This window comes from Equus quagga, chromosome 9, assembly GCF_021613505.1.
Source record: "Equus quagga isolate Etosha38 chromosome 9, UCLA_HA_Equagga_1.0, whole genome shotgun sequence".
NCBI classification, from domain to species: Eukaryota; Metazoa; Chordata; class Mammalia; order Perissodactyla; family Equidae; genus Equus; species Equus quagga.
Window position 1 is genome coordinate 39,397,376 of NC_060275.1, and position 18,586 is coordinate 39,415,961.

At 33.2% G+C, this 18,586-nt stretch overlaps 1 protein-coding gene across 1 annotated transcript in view; it reads left to right on the plus strand.

Moving 5' to 3' along the window:
- The window catches only part of NOL4 (nucleolar protein 4), a 350,767-nt gene that overhangs the window by 100,865 nt on the left and 231,316 nt on the right, over positions 1-18,586 (plus strand). Inside the window, exons 3-5 of the mRNA XM_046671078.1 lie at positions 3,140-3,251; positions 4,165-4,277; positions 10,199-10,331. Coding sequence (XP_046527034.1) covers positions 3,140-3,251; positions 4,165-4,277; positions 10,199-10,331 — 358 coding nt within the window. The remainder of the gene's footprint in view (positions 1-3,139; positions 3,252-4,164; positions 4,278-10,198; positions 10,332-18,586) is intronic.

The following is an 18,586-nucleotide window of genomic DNA, read 5'->3' on the forward strand; positions in this document are numbered from 1 at the left end:
TTTGAAAAGTAGGTCAAGGAAATAGACATTTATGAATGATTATAGCATTTTATATGATTAATTATAGTGCTCGTAGAATGGTATTTCAAGTAGCTGAATCAAAATATTTCTCAATTTCTATTCCTTATTTCTAGGTTTTATTTGCAACTACTGTTACACATTGCATGGAGGATGTTAGGACTTTGATGAATGAAGAGCCAAGAAGAACATGTCCCTGAATTTATCACTATTTATGAACATCTATTTAAAGTTGATTTAGCATTTCAAACATTCACGGAAGCAGGGCCTTTCAGCAGTGCAGGGGCCATAGGGGCATTTAGGCCTCAAGTTCGAAAGAGGCTTCACATAGGATTTCAATGTTATCTCTGAACAGGGTTATTGGAGAATACCAACAGGAGCAAAAGACAGAATTTCATCAGAGGGCTTTAATTGTGAAATGTAATTGTTCAAATGTGCCATAACTTATGAAGTTTTTAAGGACATTTCTTCATCTTTTAAAAGGTTCCGAGAGCCTCAGCAATGAAGCTTGCATAGAACTCCTAGTTTCAAAGGGGCCTGGGAGGAAAGATTCTAGATGAGGAAAAAGGAATGATTGTCCCTTTTCACCTCCATGGCAGGAGAAGTGTTGTTTCAGAGATGGGTGTGAGACCTGAAGAGCCTGTCCTGAGGACCTCTTCTTCCTGTGCCTAAGAAGATGCAGCAGTCTCTGAGGCCCAGTGAGCATGCGGTGGGGGAGAAAAGATCTGAGGAGAGTGGGATACCTCGGCAGGTCTCCTGAGAAAAATGTCTGAACACCAAGAAAAGTCCCCCCAAATGCGTGCTTTTGTCCACTTATGTCACATAGAGTGACACCCCAAGGCTATGCTAGAATAACACCACAGAGAATAATGTGATAAAATACTTGCTAAAAAATCTTTTCTAAGATACAAAGTGGGACTTTATATTTTTTTGTGTAAACATGAACATGGACAACAATGTGACCATTACAGGTACTTGTTTTTCAGAGTAAAACTATAAAAGAAATGTAATATGATTAATAATGATTCCAAGAAAAATTGATTTGGAGCCATGTAGTGCTAGGACAAGTAATATAATTGAGTCAGGTCAATAATAAATCTGTCCAGAAGAGATTCCTACGCAAGTGCTTTATTAGCCTTTGGAAAAGGACAGATTACGGTGACCATCAGGACCACAGAAGTAAATGCAGTGTCTGTTCAACTCCACCACTTGCCTATCTTTTATTCAATGGAAAATTATTTCTCATTTATATAAGTAGAGAAAAGATTACATGGAAATCCTTAATGAAAATCAATGGAGCATCCTTCTCAAATCCTATTCGTTAATGAATTTACTGGTCAACCCTATTAGTTTCAATGGAATATAATTCCACGTGAGTTAAGGAAAAAAAAATATCGGGACTGGGCATGCATCATAGCTTTGTTTTCAACTTCTGAATTATTTAAAATAGGTGTTCAGAAAGTCAGAAAAAATCATCTCTAATCAGATAAATAAATCTGGCAAAGGTGTTAGTTGCCTCTGTAAAAGAATGAATAACAATCAAATTTGTATGTGCATGCATGTGTGTAGAAAGAGAATAGGAGAAAGTGAATGGGAATTTTAAATTGTATATTGTATATATTTCCTTATTTAATAACTAATATAAAATAGTTCAACGAAATACTTTCAGATTTTTCTCCCACAATTCTTTGTATAGTACGAGGAATATTTTTTTAAGCTGGACAACATCTTAATTTACATATGATAGTTATATTAAAAATCAGTATTTCGTACTTCAAATCCTAGTAGAGTTAAATTTTAATCACCTGTATGTGGATCATCCACGGTAGATTTTCACTGTAGACTTGTTTCTTCTCTTTGGTATCCTTTGGGCTTCTTTACCCCCAGAGTCACTGGGATAGCTAAGTGTTGTAAACTGGTTTTAATACTAAATTCAGGGAAAAAAACATGCTTTACAATTTTGGATCTCAGTGTGTGGGGTTTCCTCAGTACTGTGCTCCTTCCACAGCAAGGATCAGCAAAAGTTGACCACATCCTTAATGGATTGGTGGAGCTTTGTACTCAATTATACATGAGGTGCATATTTTCCTTCCTTTCTACAAACTTAAAATACACTAGTGTTCATAACAGCCAAGTGCGCACCTGAGAAACCGTCTGTGGCATTGATATATAATTTACAACTCACTGATTCTTCCTGCTTGTCTGTTTCATGTACCAGTGTTAGCGCTACAGTGGAAAACTAATACGCGACATCAGACTTTTTAGCAGCCCTGTCTGAGTCAGTGTCAGCTTTTATTTAGAGATATTTAACAATCTTATCAGTTTCATTTCAGAAATTATTTACTTTGATGAGAGAAATACCCTGGCTTTTGAAAAGTTAATGTTTAAAATATCACTGACAGGAGTATTGATTTCTAACTTGATTCTAGATGATGGTTCTGAAAGTAGGAGCTCTGTTGAGGGTGTGGGGAAAGCTTGCTCTGACAATGTGAGTTATTATGGACATAAATTAGGAAAAACTGACATGAAATAACAAATGAAGTAGGTGGCCGAAGTGCATTTCCAGGTGTGTCATTTTCTGTGGAAGGGATGGTTCACTGCAGTAGATACATACATGAGTTCTCTTAGAAGTATCTTTTATTTTCACTTAAAAATTTTTTTGAAAAGCAATAATGAAGAAATGCTCATTAATGCAAAATCCAAAGTTTATTGTTTTTCCTTGGGGCTAAATTTTAAAAATTTTTGTAAAATTGGATAAAATTTTGGTAGTGCTGGCAGTAAGTTTAAAAAACAATGTTGGCAATTTTTAATATGGAAAAGTCACTAGAATATCTGTACACTGTGATTACTTTTCCTAAAAGAAATGCAGAAATATAAACAGATATCCATCCAGATGTGGTTGATTTTTTTCTCCACATTGCGTTATTAGCTGTATTAAGAGACATGCAATCAAGTTGGATAGATATTTCTTGAAATGATGCATGGTATGCAATGCATGCTTTCATTGTGCTTCCTGCCATTATGGAATAATGCGTCTTATTTGGAAATACAATGATCATTTCTGTTAAATCATGCCCAGTCAGCTTCTATAATAACACCTCTGTTTTGTGAATCATTTCAGATTTCAGAGAGCTATGCCTTCCTACCAAGAGAAGCGGTGACACGATTTCTAATGAGCTGCTCAGAGTGCCAGAAAAGAATGCATTTAAACCCAGATGGAACAGATCATAAAGGTAGCCGCAGTGTCAAATAGTGAGATTTAAAGTAATTTTATTCATAATGGCAATTTATATCTCACATTTTTATAAAAATGCAGTAGACTGAAACAGTTCAACAAGTCAGATCATCTCACTTATTCAAGTAGCAGGCAGTGAATTTTGAGTATCCACTTACAGAGTAATTCAGTGTCCGTGCTTAGAAGAAAGACAGTTTTGACTGTGGCAAATAACATTTTTTCCTGTGATAATGTTTTAATTTTCATTTATCATGTGTATTTCATGGTATTTTAGATACATTCAGCAAGGAAATTGATGTTCTATCAAGTGTCCTTATAAATCTACCAACTCCTTATTTCTGAAAGTGATGAATAGTATGGAGTTCCATCACTGAAATTCTTACATAAAAATTGAGTGGCTTTAGCTTTCATCAAGAATTATCTAGATTATTTTCCATTTCTATGAATTTCTCTCAGAGATCAAATTAATCTCAAAGATACATTTAGGCTATCCCATTCCCATGTGTTGAAGGATGAATAGACTAGCACAAAATAAAAAGAAAAAGAAAAGATAATTTCCTTTTGCGTTCAAGTAGTGCATATAGAAAATAAGTGTGCAGCAAAGGAGAAAAATACAAAACTACAAATAATTGTATTTTATCACTATGGTAGCTTCACTCATTATTACCATGATGTCAAAAAGCTCCCCTCTAGTTAGAAATAACTAATTTTTCCATAGGGCTCATTCATGCCCATACACCTTTGTAGAACTTTACCAGTTATTTTTCTCTACAATCCTTCTACGATGCTACCAATCTCCTAAACACTCGGTATCTAGAATCTTATTTCAATTTGACCAAATTGGATCATTCTGAAATTATAGGTAGAATGCAGTATCACTTTCATTACCCATTAAAAATATTTTATTACAGATAATGGAAAACCTCCCACTTTGGTGACCAGCATGATTGATTACAACATGCCAATTACCATGGCCTATATGAAGCACATGAAACTGCAGCTGTTGAACTCACAGCAAGATGAGGTAAAATGGAAATATCTATGTTTGTATCGCTTACATGTCAGAATGAAGTTTGATAACCATGACTATCGCGTTAAGCATGACGGCATTTTGAAAAGGGTAATTTATTTTTTAATGAAAGGGATGTCACTAGGATTGCACAGATGGAGAAACAGGCAGAAACTTCTAGTCCTTGATAGAGATTCCCTGTCTTAGCACATACATCTTAGTGCTATGTGGGAATTTGTTCATTCCCAAGAAAGATTCATTTTCCTTAGCTGACCACCATCGAGCTAGGTTTGGTAAAGTACTAGAAAGTTCAGGAGAAAGTATGACAAATGAATGAGTATCCAAGGAAAGTATCCAAGCCTTTAGTATTATGACTGTTTTTCCCTAGAAATCAGAAAAATCAATTTAATAGGTATTTCGAGTATAATCATTTCTCTACCGTCCAAATCTTGTCTATATTTTAAGGTTATTTTTCATTATTGGTTATAAATAATGGTTAACTGATATTCTGTATATTTGTCTACTTCTCTGCATTTTCTAGAGATAATTTGTGGTGATTCTTCTTAATTAGAAGTGTTTTGATGTTTCAAATTATTCCATTTAATTTGTATAATAAGAATCTAGCAATGTGTTTGCTGGCATTTATTAGACATAAAATGCACATTTTTTGAATATTTTTCTCTAGGATACTAATTAACTCCCCAGTTTAGTTGAATTATCCCAAAGGCAGGAACCAAGTTACACATGTAACCTGTGTATATTCTCTCAAAGGCTTATAACAATAAGAGTTTAGTAAATCCTTGTTAACTAGTTAGTAGACATTAATCGATAGACATATTCAGATTATCTCTGTTAGGGATAGTTTCTCAGGCTAATAAATTCTCTCTTTCTTGAAATTTCTCTAGAACAGGAAATATGGTTAAATATTTATTTTTAAAATATAGCATTATTTGTTGAAGTATTATTAAATTCTTTAAAATTACTTTGTTGAGCTAACTTTATAAAACTCAAATCAAATTTTTTGTTTCTCTCTTTATTTGAGCAGGTTTAATCTCAAAACTATGTTTATAAAATTGTTTTATCTCGAAAGACTTTATTAAGGGTACAGTCTGTAAGAAGATCTGTATTAGTGCAGTGGCAGTGTCAGGTTCCATATTACCAGATGGCTACATATAAATGATTAAATAAATAGTAATAAAATTGTTGAGTTAAAGACATGAAAGACAATTACAAAATGTTAATGTCTATCCATTCCTGAGAATGGAAAAATTATTCCCCTGATTCATTACATAATTGGAAAAAAGATTTTACAAAACCTCATAAAACTAGTTAGACCTGTCAAATTATTTGTAAGAAGCTCATTTAGATATAGATGTTTATTTCTAGGCCAAAAAGTAAGAAGATCAACTTTGTGCCAACAACATAGCCCACATATGCTGAATCTTTCTGGCTTCTAAAAAATCATACGTATTTCGCACAAAGGAAATAGATCCTTTAAAATATATAACTGGGTTAGGAAAATAACTCTTATCCTTACGTTTTGAGAATACTAAATTGGATGTGCATTGCCTTAAACATATTCAGATAAATGTCTACTTAGATTATTTACAGAATTTTAGAAATTGTGATTATTGAAAGATGAGAGGGCAAGTAAGGGAATTCATGGTTAAAATGGAATTCAAGTAAGATATTCCTTTGTGATTAGGAATTCAAATTGTCATATCTGGATTTTAATGTGTTAATTCAATTAGTTCAACCAGTATTTATTGGGTGCCTTCTATGTAACTGGCACTTTTATAGATAATGGAATTAAACAGTGAATAAATTGACAAAAATCTTGCCTTTGTTAAGCTGATCTTCCAGTGGGCGGGGGGGAACAGACAATAAAGGTAGTAAATAATGAAAGTGTGTATATAAGATGCTAAATGCTATTAAGAGAAATAAAGAAGGCCAGGAATAGGAATCTTTTTAGGATTACAAAATATTGTATCCAATTTAAGATCAACTGACTTTCTTATAAACTGTTGATGAGCATTTAAACTGGAACAAACTTTCTGCAGGAGAGTTTGGCAATAATTATTAAAACTTTTAAAAGTTATTTATATGCTTTGACTAGAAATTTATACTAAGGAATGTGATGTATGAAACAATTTATATATTAGGATTTTTATTGCATAGCTAATAGTGAATGATTTAAAATATTTTCAAGATCCGATAGTGAGGAATTGTCAAATCTGCACTGTCCAATATAGTAGCCACTAGCCACATGTGGATATTTAAATTTAGTTAAAAATTAATTCAAATTGACTAAAATTAAATTTTCCGTTCTTTAGTTGCTCTAATCACATCTCAAGTGCTCAATAGCCAAGTGAGGCTGGTGGTCACCTTACTGAATAGGGACTATTATAGAACAATTTCATCACTGCAGAATGTTTTCTTAAAGGGACTGACTAAATAACCAGCATTAGAGACACTGTGGAGCTTACTGAACTGCATGTTGCAGGACTCCCACCCCAAGATTCTAATTCTAAATCCGATGTGTGGGAACGGGTGATCTGAGTTTTTAACAAGATCTACACTCAGGCACATTAAGGTTTGAGGAGGTGCATTTCATAGAAAGGCTAATAATATAGGTTTTAAGTTGATTTGAGCATAAGGTCAGTGAAAAACAGCACAAAGATGAGATTGGTGGTGGGAGTGATATTCAAGCAGTCTCATGGAAAACCCTAAATATTTGACTGAATAGCTTACATGCTAGTTGTATTGACTTGGATATAACTTCAAACTTGTGAGTAGAGAAGTAGCATGTTCTGAAATGGGAAGATTAATTTGGCGGTAGTTGATGAACAGGACTGATGAGAAGAAACTGGAGGCGGGTGGATAATTAGGACACACTCCTATTATGTCCTTCAGGATATGAGAAAATGAGATCTTAAACTGATCAGGACAATAGCAATGGAAATCAGGAGATATATGGTAGGGACTCTTTAGAGGTAAAACCTGAATTTGAAAACTAAAATGAAATATGGAACAGGTTAAAAATGTGAATTCCCAGAAACTTCTCAAAATAGAAATAAAATCTCAGTAATAAAGTTTTTTAAAAAGTACTAAATGTGATTTTTAAAAGGGAGAAGACTGGGAAGAAAATTATTTTTTACAGTAAAATATTTGTTATAATTAGTAAAAAGTAAGTTTCAAGGAAGCAGAATTCTATGGGGGTTTGCCATGGCTTTCATTATAACGAGATTTTAGTAACATAGGAATAAGCTCACATTGTAGGATGTGGAGATTCTTTTCCTGGTTGTCATACAAAACAAAATACTCCTCCAGGGAAGGATTTAGAGGAATGACCTAAAGATGATCATGAATAAAATAGTTAATATCATATCCATCGAGTTTTCTGATTCTTTACCCTTAGAAATCTTCAGTAATTTCTTCCTATGGTGATTAGCATTATCTCTCTGTTGATAATAAAAAATTACAGTATTACATTTTATACACTTGCACCATTTTTTATTAAAAGATAATTTAATCAGTTAATAATTAGAATAGAACTTACAGTAGGAATGCATGCACTTAATTTCATTAAAGCCCTTTATAAATGTAAGCAATTGGATAATTCATATTCTAATGAGGAGTAGAATTATGAAAAGTAAATTGTCTTTCATAGGAAATCATAGAGGAAAATATTTAAAATAGTCACAATCATTAAGCGACTTGTGATAAATACTTTAAAATGGTGATTTAAAAAAAATAAAAATACAAAACAAATACAGGACAAGTCCATTTGGTTACATAACCATTTTAATTTCTTGTCCAAATTCCTTAAAAAGTATGCTTACAAGAGTGGTCATAAAATGTGTATTGATTATCCATAATGTGCTATAGTAGTTTCTAGAACCATTCCATGGCATGGAGACTGTGATCTGGCTCTTTGTATCTACCTTTTCCTTGAACACACACACAAATATTCTCATATACGCAAGTTTTATATGCACACACATGTATGTATCTCAGATGGTTGTATATATGCACACACTATGGAAACATTATTTTACTAGATTACATACAGTTAGCTATTTGTAGTATATATAATAAATGCTTATTATAAAGACTATGTTTATGTAGAATACACAGCTGCTTTATAAACACATGTTCATCTTTATTATTATATTTAAATTTATTTTGTGTATGTTTCATATAATATAATAAATATGAAACATTATTTACTCTAGAATTTGTTATATATTCTACATAACAGTATCAAACAGTTCCATGCTTATTATGTATCTGATATTGTTCTAACTACTTTAAATATATTATACCCCCTCAATCCTTATTTGGCCCCATGAGACTGATACCATTATTATTCCCATTTTATAAATGAGGAAATTGAGACACAGAAAGGTTGGGTAACTTGCTTGAAGTAACACATCTGATAAGTGACAGAGCACGGATCTGAACTGGGCAGTCTGGTTCTAAAGAATGTGCACTAAAATACTATGATGTCACAGACACTGTGTGTAGTATACGTGCTGGATATCTCTGTCGTTGAGCTATGTGTGCATAAATTAGTATGTATGTGGTGCTCATTGATGTGCACATTGAATTCTGTTTTTTCTCTTTTTAACATATATATTTATTTCAGATGCTTTGAATTGTCTTAGAATTTAGAATTGGAGAAAACCTAGCGTACCAAGAGAGAAGGCATGCCACCGGGAGAAATCTTTGTGGCTGATTGCCCAGAAGGCTCACAGGGTGGCATTTCCTTCTGAATTAATGAACAGCTATTTTCTCAAGCCTGGGTGACTTCATATGAATCCCAGTTCTGGTATATAATAGTGGGATAAATCACTTACAGCTCTGTGCCTCAATTTCTCAATCTGTAAAATTGGATGGATCCTGGTACCTAACTCATAGGTTAAGATGAAGATGAAGTGAGTGAATAAATAAAGAACAATGTCTGCACCATAAATAATGGTGCTACCACTACTGCTACTGCTAATTATTATATTAATGTTAAACTCTCAGATCAAACATTTACAAATTAAGTGGTTTTGACTAAACCTGGTGATTTCGATTAAATATTTACAATATTTTACACAGGTTTCTCAAGACTTTCTGCCTGCATAACACACTATTTCTCTGAAAATCAGTTTTCCAAAAGGAGTTTGCTACAGTGAAATGACGACAGCAAAATATCTTAGATTTGGTTTAGGTTGATATTTGACAGATTTTGATGAATTGGCCATTTGGAAAATTGGCCTTTTGGTAATTTAGCCATTTGGTGATCTGGCTTTCGGTAAATGGATCTTGCACAATTTTACCTAGAATTCCTTTTTGTGGTTGCAGTGAAGTTCACATTTACTTGTAAGGAAAGAAAGGGTGTACTAAAATTACCTTGCTCTGCAATAAATGTGGACTTTGAACCCAGCGATGTAAGTTTGTCTATTATTAGAATCCGTTCTGTTTACCAATGAAAATTTTTTGATTAAGGTTTTCTTATTGTATTGTAAGACTTTGCTTATAATATTTTATTAGGTCACTTATTTTTAAAGTCAAAATGTGTATTTCTCTTTATGCTATGTTTGTAATTGACTCTTTTAGGAAATTTTTTACTAATTAAAAAAAATCCATTCTTTCATTGTTAAGGATAATTCCCCAATGATATTCTCCCTAGGCACATAATTTTACCTTTTAAATCTTCCTGTACATAGATACATTGTTTGAATCTTCACAAGTCTTGAAATTCCTTAAAGGGAGAAATCATGCCATTATTTATTATTTCATGTATCAATTAATGTGCAATGTATTTTACCAAGTTCTGTAAAAGCTTGCTTACTGGCTAAACTCTAACTGACCTTATAGATAAAACGGTCACTATTTGAGTGTGTTGTATTTTATGATGCTTTATGATATTTTAAAACCATTTTCAGGATGAAAGTTCAATAGAAAGTGATGAATTTGATATGAGTGATTCAACACGGATGTCCGCTGTGAACTCCGATCTCAGCTCCAATCTTGAGGAAAGAATGCAGAGTCCCCAGGCTCTTCATGGTCAGCAAGATGGTAAGACTTTCAAATTGAACAAACAAACAAATAAACAAAACAAAACACCAAAAATCGGAGTCAGAATTTATTAAAACAACAACCACCTCTTACTCTTGTGTCAATTTTTGTTTGTTTCTGTGGGGACTTTTTCTATCTACTCAGGTTACATCTCCATTATTGTTGGGGTTCAAGTACTTGCTCAAAACTTGGGTTATGGGCTGATTTATAAACAAATGTTAGTTATAAAAAGCCAAGCTTGCCCATGTTTTGCTCCCTGAACTTGAAACATGTTGTATCAATGTAGTTTGGGTCTCTTTGATAGTGTTTCTCTAGCTTTGGTTGCTTGGACCATCATTCCTCTGTCTGAATTAAGAGTTTAAATATGATCAAAAGAATAATTTAGATGTTTTTCTTTTACTAAAAGACAAAATTGTAACTCAAAACGAAGTTGATATAAAAGCAGTTTTACCAAAGTGGTTTTGCTGAATAAGAAGATTTTTGCTGGGATTTTGAGCTATTTTATTCACCTGTAAAGGAAAGAGAGATCATGGTCTCTTCTTATTCTTGGTCCATTGAAGATTCCTGAATCATCCCGTTGTTCTTGATACGAAGAAAACTGGATATGCAGAGAAAGTTTTAGGTCGAAATGCTTTAGGTCGAATATTTTCAGGGGTCTTTAAAAACTATCTTTGTAGATTTTTGTTTTTCTAAGTATAAAACTATGTATGCAAGTAGATGTACCTTTCCTGGGTAATTGTGAATGAAAATTAAGGATTATAAGTAGAAAGAAATGGGCCAATTTTATTCAACATTAGTTTATTATTTCTGTGATTAACCAGGTTTACATAAACTTTTTGACTACAGTATTGTTTTGTGCCTACCTGGGTGTAGGTGGGGAAATAAAACTCTTTCCTTGCTTCATATTAAAAACTGGTTGCAAAAGATTGCCACATTTCTATCTGCTATTAGTATTCTGCTTGTGTTGTCAAGGTTTAAGAAATCCCTGGTTTTAAGCATACAAAAATCCAAAAAAAAGCATGGAGATTTTTTCTCATACTTCAGATGAGTCTGAAAGATGCTGGTGTCCTTGTTGGCATGAGTACGAGGAAGGGGGAGTGCTTCGATCAGTGATTTTAAAATCTTATCTTACTCACAACATAGCAGAGTAACTACTGCAGTAGAGAAGACATTTATTTGGGAAATTTCTAAGAATGAAGTTCTTCTGAATTAGATGTAAATTATCTTTTTTCTTCTAAAATATGAGTAGACATCTTCAGATTTTGATTTTGTCAGTGGAAATTGCATAGCACCAGGATTGAAAAATAACAATATATATACATATACAGTTATATAGATGCGTATATATGTGTGTGTATACTCTATTAATATTTGTTCACATATTTTGCCTGTTTATGTCATCATCTTTTTTAGTCTATAATTTTGGAGAATGTAAATGGCAAGAAGATGTCTCTCATGATGCAAATTCATGGTTTTCTTGTTTGAAGTTGCCAGTTGTGGATCTTTAGCTAGGGTACAGCAGATGGGATAAAAATCTATAGTGATTTTAATAAAATGCAGTGGAATAACTTCAAATATTACTTACTCTTAAAAGAAAGCACTTTCTTATAATATATTGAAGTATGCCTCAATAAGGATCTATCTAGTTGTTCCTTCTCCAACCTAATCCTAAGCCTTCCCTTACAGGTTAAATGCCTTTTCCTCACACTCCTCATTGAATTTTCTCATGCAATTATCTCTTCTTTCTCCTGCATCATAGATTTTCCCCAGGATCAGCATACAAAGATGTTGTAATAAATATCCTCTTTAGAAAGCCTCCATTGGTTCCATTGTGCCCCTCCATTCATTGCTCCATTTCTCTGCATGACTCCTGTCACATACTGTACCTCAAAACTCATTGAAAGAGTTGTCCATCATCTCCACTTCCTCACCTATACTCTTTTTGACTCATCTCAGGTAGGCTGTCATCCTCACCACTCCACTTCACTTGCTCTTGTGGACATCACCAGCAGTCTTTGTATTGCCGAATTCATTGGTCAGAGCTTATTCCTCATCTCCCTCAACACTAACATTAAAGGACAACACACCCTTTGTTTTCTGGAGGGTCTCTGTCTCAGTCATCTCTGTGACTTCCTTTTCCATATCCCATTCTATAGATGTTGGAATGCTCTACAATGCAACTCTTATTTCTCTCTTCCTCTACACTCTTTCTCTAGATGATCACGTCACATCATGTGGTTTTCCATACCATCTGTACCATAATGAATTCCGTATTTACTTCTCCAAGCCTTGATGTCTTTCCTGAGCTCAGGACTATCTCCCCCATCCATTACCTAAAGTTTAACATTCTTAAGATGAATTATCACTGTATGAAACTGTATTATTTTTCTTATTTATTAGCTGTTCCTTTTCTAGAATGCAGACACTATATCAATTAATGTATCTTCCTATGCTTTTGCTTTTCCTTTCAGTTGCTCCATTTGAGATAGGTCTTAAATACTCTATTATTTAAATGATTAAATTACAACTTTTCACCATAACTGTGATTTGTCACATCAGTATTACATATTTTTTGTGCTTCCTTTTCTTTCTCCTTTCCCCCGACAACAGCACTCACCTAGGTAACCCATAGTGACAAACCAATGTATCATCCCCTATTTTTCTTTGTACTTACACACACATGTACACAAACACATGTGCATATAGTGGTCTCCCCTTGTCTTCAGGGGATAAGTTCCAAGACCCCTAGTGGATACTAGAAACCACGAATAGTGCCAAATTCTACATATGCTATGTATTTTCCTATACATACATACCTACCTATGATAAAGTTTAACTTATAAATTAGGCATGGTAAAAAATTAACAACAATAACTAATAATAAAATAGAACAATTATAACAGCAACTGTAATAAAAGTTACTGTAGGTTTTAGCAACCTCAGCATATGATTTTTTTTCTTTCCTTATTAAGTCAAGAACTTTCACCTTTTCACTTAAAGGAAGCACTTTCCGGCTTCTCTATGGCAGATCTGAATTGCCAGCATCTCTACTCTTGCACTTTGGGGCCATTATTAAGTAAAATAAAGTTTATTTAAATAGAAGCACTGCGATACCATGGCAGTTGATTTGATCACCGAGGGGGCTACTTAGTGATTAATGGGCAGGTGGTATATACAGTGTGGATATGCTGGACAAAGGGATGATTCACATCCCCAGCAGGACAGAGTAGGAGGGCGCAAGATTTCATCACGCTATTCAAAGCAGCACGCAATTTAAAGCTTGTGATGGGCCTAGCCTACTGGAGTAGTGGTTACGTTTGCGTTCTCTGCTTCAGCTGCCCAGGGTTCATGGGTTCAGTTCCTGTGCATGGACCTATGCACCGCTCATCGAGCCATGCTGAGGCAGCATACCACATACAAAATAGAAGAAGATAGTCACAGATATTAGCTCAGGGACAATCTTCCTCAGCAAAAAGAGGAAGACTGGCAACGGGTATTAGCTCAATTTAATAGTTGTAAGACATGAACAATCTAAAATTTTTTAAAGTCAAATTAAAACGTTCTGTTTTCATTAACATTAAGTAATTAATTTAAGATCTTGTTGTAAAGGAATTGAAGTAACATATTGTGATATTTAGGAATCCTTCCCGATGATTATAACACGGGTAGGAATAACAGTGTATTTATTGGAAACCATATAAAATGCAGAGTAAAAAACTTTCAATCAGTTTTCATCTCATTGTGGTTATAGAAAATTTTCAATCTATTCAATACCAAAGGAAAGAAAGAATATGAACTATACACCATTTTGGAGATATACGTATTTTATACATGTAGGAGAAAGGGAGGAAAAGAAGGGAAATGTCTTGCCCCCAGACTAGACAGTTGGGTAAAGGCCAAGAAAACACAAATTGGAATGAAGAATTTAGAAAAGAGAAGAATGCTTCAAGATTGATGTATAATATTTAGCTTCTGTTTCTTAATTTAAGTGTATAATGCTTACCTAACTCAATAAAAACATAAAGTTAGAAAAATGCACAGAAACTCTGAATCTTTGCATAGGATATATTTTACCCTCATTTAAAAAAATTGACATCTAATTGACATATAACGTTATATTAGTTTCAGGTGTACTTGACTTGATACATGTATATGTGGCAAAATGATCACCGCAGTAAGTATAGTTAACATCCATCATCACACACTGTTACAAATTTTTTTTCTTATGAAGAGAACTTTTAAGATCTACTTTCTTAGCAACTTTAAAGTATATAATACGGTATTTATTAACTATAGTCACATGCCACACATTATATCTGCAGGACTTATTTATTTTATAAGTGGAAGTTTGTACCTTTTGACCACATCCACCTATTTTTGAGTAAAATATACTGGGCTATTTAAAACTTTTTTGCAGACTTAAAATAATGCCTTCAGGGTAAACTCATTTAAAGGTTGTATAATCATTCCATTTACTCATAAAAGCATGAGGTCCTGGAAGCTGCTGTGGAATATAAGGAGCTTATTGTGAAAGAGGCTTTGCTATGTAGTGGCTGTGGTCTACAGAATTCCCAAAAATATTCCTGGATCAAAAAGCTTAAAGGTGCTCTGTTCTCGAATGTTCCTCAGTTTGTTAAGTGTTCTTGTTCCGCCATCCATTTAAATGGATTATAAGAAGAAATGTTGTCACTTAGGCTTCTGTCTTTGAATCTCAGATACTAGAAATTTGTGGGAGTATGGATTAGCTCAAAAAGGTATTCTTTTTTTCTTAATTATTTACTTTATTCTGAATTTATACATTCTAAAAATAGCTGATCTGTTTTTTCTTATCTGAAATTATTAAAGGATGTCTGGCAAAAGAAAAGTGTCAGAGTTGGAAACAGACAAAGTTTCAGTTCAACTAGAGATTCAACTTCATTTGATCGAGTAATACTTTTCTAAGAACCATTTTAATTGCTTTTCTGAGTTAATACTGTATTTTAAACTATTGATATTTTTGTAAGGGAATATTTATACTTCATTAAACTCAAAAAGATTATTAAATAACAGCAAAGGATTTCTATATTCTTAAACCACAAAAATTGTTATAATTTCCCCTTTTTTTTGAAGATTATAGGAATACAAGAGTAAGTTGAGACATACTCTCAACTCTCTACACATTAGCTTAATCAGCTTTAAAAGTAAGGTATTACAAAGAGAAAAAAAGTATACATTTCCCTCTAACTCTCATTGTCTGATTTTGGCTGTGACATCACAGGATAAATTACTGTTAGGAGAGTGTGTTCAATATCCCTTGATTGTCTCTCAACTTAATGGAGTAATGTGGAGATTTCTTTAAGCATAGTTTTTTTTTTTTACAGTATTTGGTACTTCGTTAATGTGTTAAACAATGGCTTGTTTATACATTGAAACCTTAACAAACAGTGTTCTGTGTGCCAGGCAAAGGGTTGTGGTAATCAATAGAAACAAGAAAAGAGGGAAAACAATTTGTGAGTTAAGAATTCCCTGAAAGAGTTCATCTACATTTACTTCAGCTTTAAAACGTATATTCAAGGCAACATTTAGACATACATAGTTAATCTTCCAGAACTTCAGTCTCCCCCTTTCCAGATAGTATTTGTAATCTAGAAATATTTTGGTATACTTCAATTGGTCTGACCATATTTGATAAACAGGAAAAAAAATTGAATTGGAATTTAGTGGCTAGCCCGCATGCCCATGTTAAACCACAGTGTGTATATATAGACAGAGCTTACAAAATCATGCTTAATTATAATAAACTTTGAAGAACTTCGCCTTCTCTACTAAGAACAGGTAAATTTTTTTTACCATAAATATCAATAGTAAAAATTACATAATAATTTATATGTTATAAATATGTTATAGGCTAATTATATAATCGGTAAGTATTCTGTATTCTGATTATTTGAATTGCTTACCTTTGAGTAAAATCATAACATTCCCTTTAAACTGTTGTGGCTCTCAGGATCAAAAGGTTAGAAGACAGTTTCCAAAACTTAGAAAATTATCTTGTTTTGAATCTCTTTGGGAAAAAAAAAATTGAATCCCACTGATGTCCACTCAGTCCTTCAAAGCTAGGACTAGAATGTCCCATCTAGAATCTAAAGTTAGATTCCTGCTTCCAGGGACACAGAGATATTTTGTATGATAACGTATTAGCCTAAAACACTTTTCCCATGTCATAATCCATAGTTTACTGGTTTGGAAAGAGGTGGCGTTAAGAAGTCCATTGAAGAAACATCCCTGTGTTAAATATTTTTCCAAGATTCTCTGAGCCCCTTTGGCTTCTGTACGGGGGGATCTTTGCCTCCCCCTGGGACTAATATGACATAGCATTCACCCAAAATAAGAAGCATGTTTAGGGCCTAGGTGGCCAAAAGGAGGCAAATGTCCCATTCAGAAAGAAAATTCTAAAAAGTATCTTTCTTGGGGACTTACATGTACTTAGGCAAGGGTAAGTGGTAAGATGCTTAGTTATGCATTTTTTAAAGTGTTTTTATAGGGAATATTATTCTTGCATTTCAGGTCATATTATTTGAAAGTTTACTTTCCTCTTAAGTTAACATTCTGCTCTTTGATACTTGTACTGCATAAGTTGTTTTTAATATAAGTGAGTGCTTGTTTAGAAATCGCCATATGGGTTCAACCTAATAGTTCAAATTTTAAAATAACTTAAAATAGAACATGAAGAATATGAAAGCAAAATGTTTTTGAAATTGGAATGTGTTTCTGTTTCAGAACAATGAGGCACGTGCATGTATATCATGTATATCTTGATTTGTACACTTGGAAAATGACCGTAGCCCTGTTCTGAGTGTAAACAGAGAATGGAGTAAGTTTAAAAATGGTGATTTAGTTTTGAGATAAATAAGTTGGCAATGAGATATGGTAGTGGGAGTTTCATTTTCTCTTCTGTCCTAATTTAGATTATATGCTGAGCTGGCAGCATAGACTCCTACCTGGGGAATTTATAAAAAAGATACAGATTCATAGGGCCCACCTATGACGAAGACAATCATGTGGGAAAATGTGTGGAGCCAAGATTCCAGACCATACTTTGGATGATACTCCTCACACTTCTACCTGGCAGTGCTGGAGTGTCGAGATGAGTACAGTCTAAGGGGTACTGAGTCATGTGGGTGTAGTTCATGTTAAAATGCTGTTTTCGGTGTGTTACCTTCTAAATTACCTTCTGAGAGACTATTGATGTGCAAATTTGTATGGACTTCAGTTAACACTGTTTTCTTAGTTATGACCATTGCTGTGTACCACTGTTTATAACAAGTTATGACAAGCGCTATTTCACTTTTTAAAACACCCCCCTACTAGTCTAAAAAATTTTACAGTCTGTTTGCGGTCTTATCTATGTGAATATTGTCCACATTGGCTTTAATTTAGAAACACACACACAAAATACTCTTTTACTGCTCTGTGTATATGTGAATACAATTTTAGTAAAAGTATATCTGTGACCAAAATTGCATCTAATATAGCTGAATAGGATAGTTTCAAGTAGTTATTAAAGCATATAAACCAGTAATTAAAAACAACTACTATTTGCCATTTAATTTAGTTGGAAAATAGAATAAAACATGTTTTTAATAAAAATGATGTAAAACTATACTTAATAGGAAATTAGATTTAGTGGTTAATTTTTTATGATGATGATTTTTAATTAGGAAAGCAATTAAAATTTTTTTAGGCTGAACACCAAATTCCCTACTGAGGTTATGTTGTCTTGTGTAAGTCATTTTCTTTGTTCCAACTTTGTTTTCCTTTAAATGTTTCTAATTGCTTAGGAAATTTTGCACCAAGCAAAAATGGCTAAAAGAATGTTGTTGGGTGTTTTTTATATACATGTAATAAAGTATTTAACTTCCAAAATTGAATCTGTTCTTAGCAGTGTTATTGTTCTCAATTTTTAAGTTGCATATACTTCTGAACTTAAAATACCTGAAAATGATACAATTCTGCTGCTCTTCCTTAATTCAAGTTGTTCTAATGGTAGATTAAAAAATAATTTACATGATGAATGTATTGAATTAATTATCTTAGGTTGAGATAGTTGAGCTGATGAAGCTTTGGAAAACTTTCTCTTCCTAGCAGTTGCTCTAAAAATAATTATATCATAATTTGCAGAAATATAAAATATCTTTATAAGTAATGTAAAGAAAATAGATAATTAGGAGAAATGTTATGATGAATCAGAGGAAATTTTGGTTGCTAGATTCTTT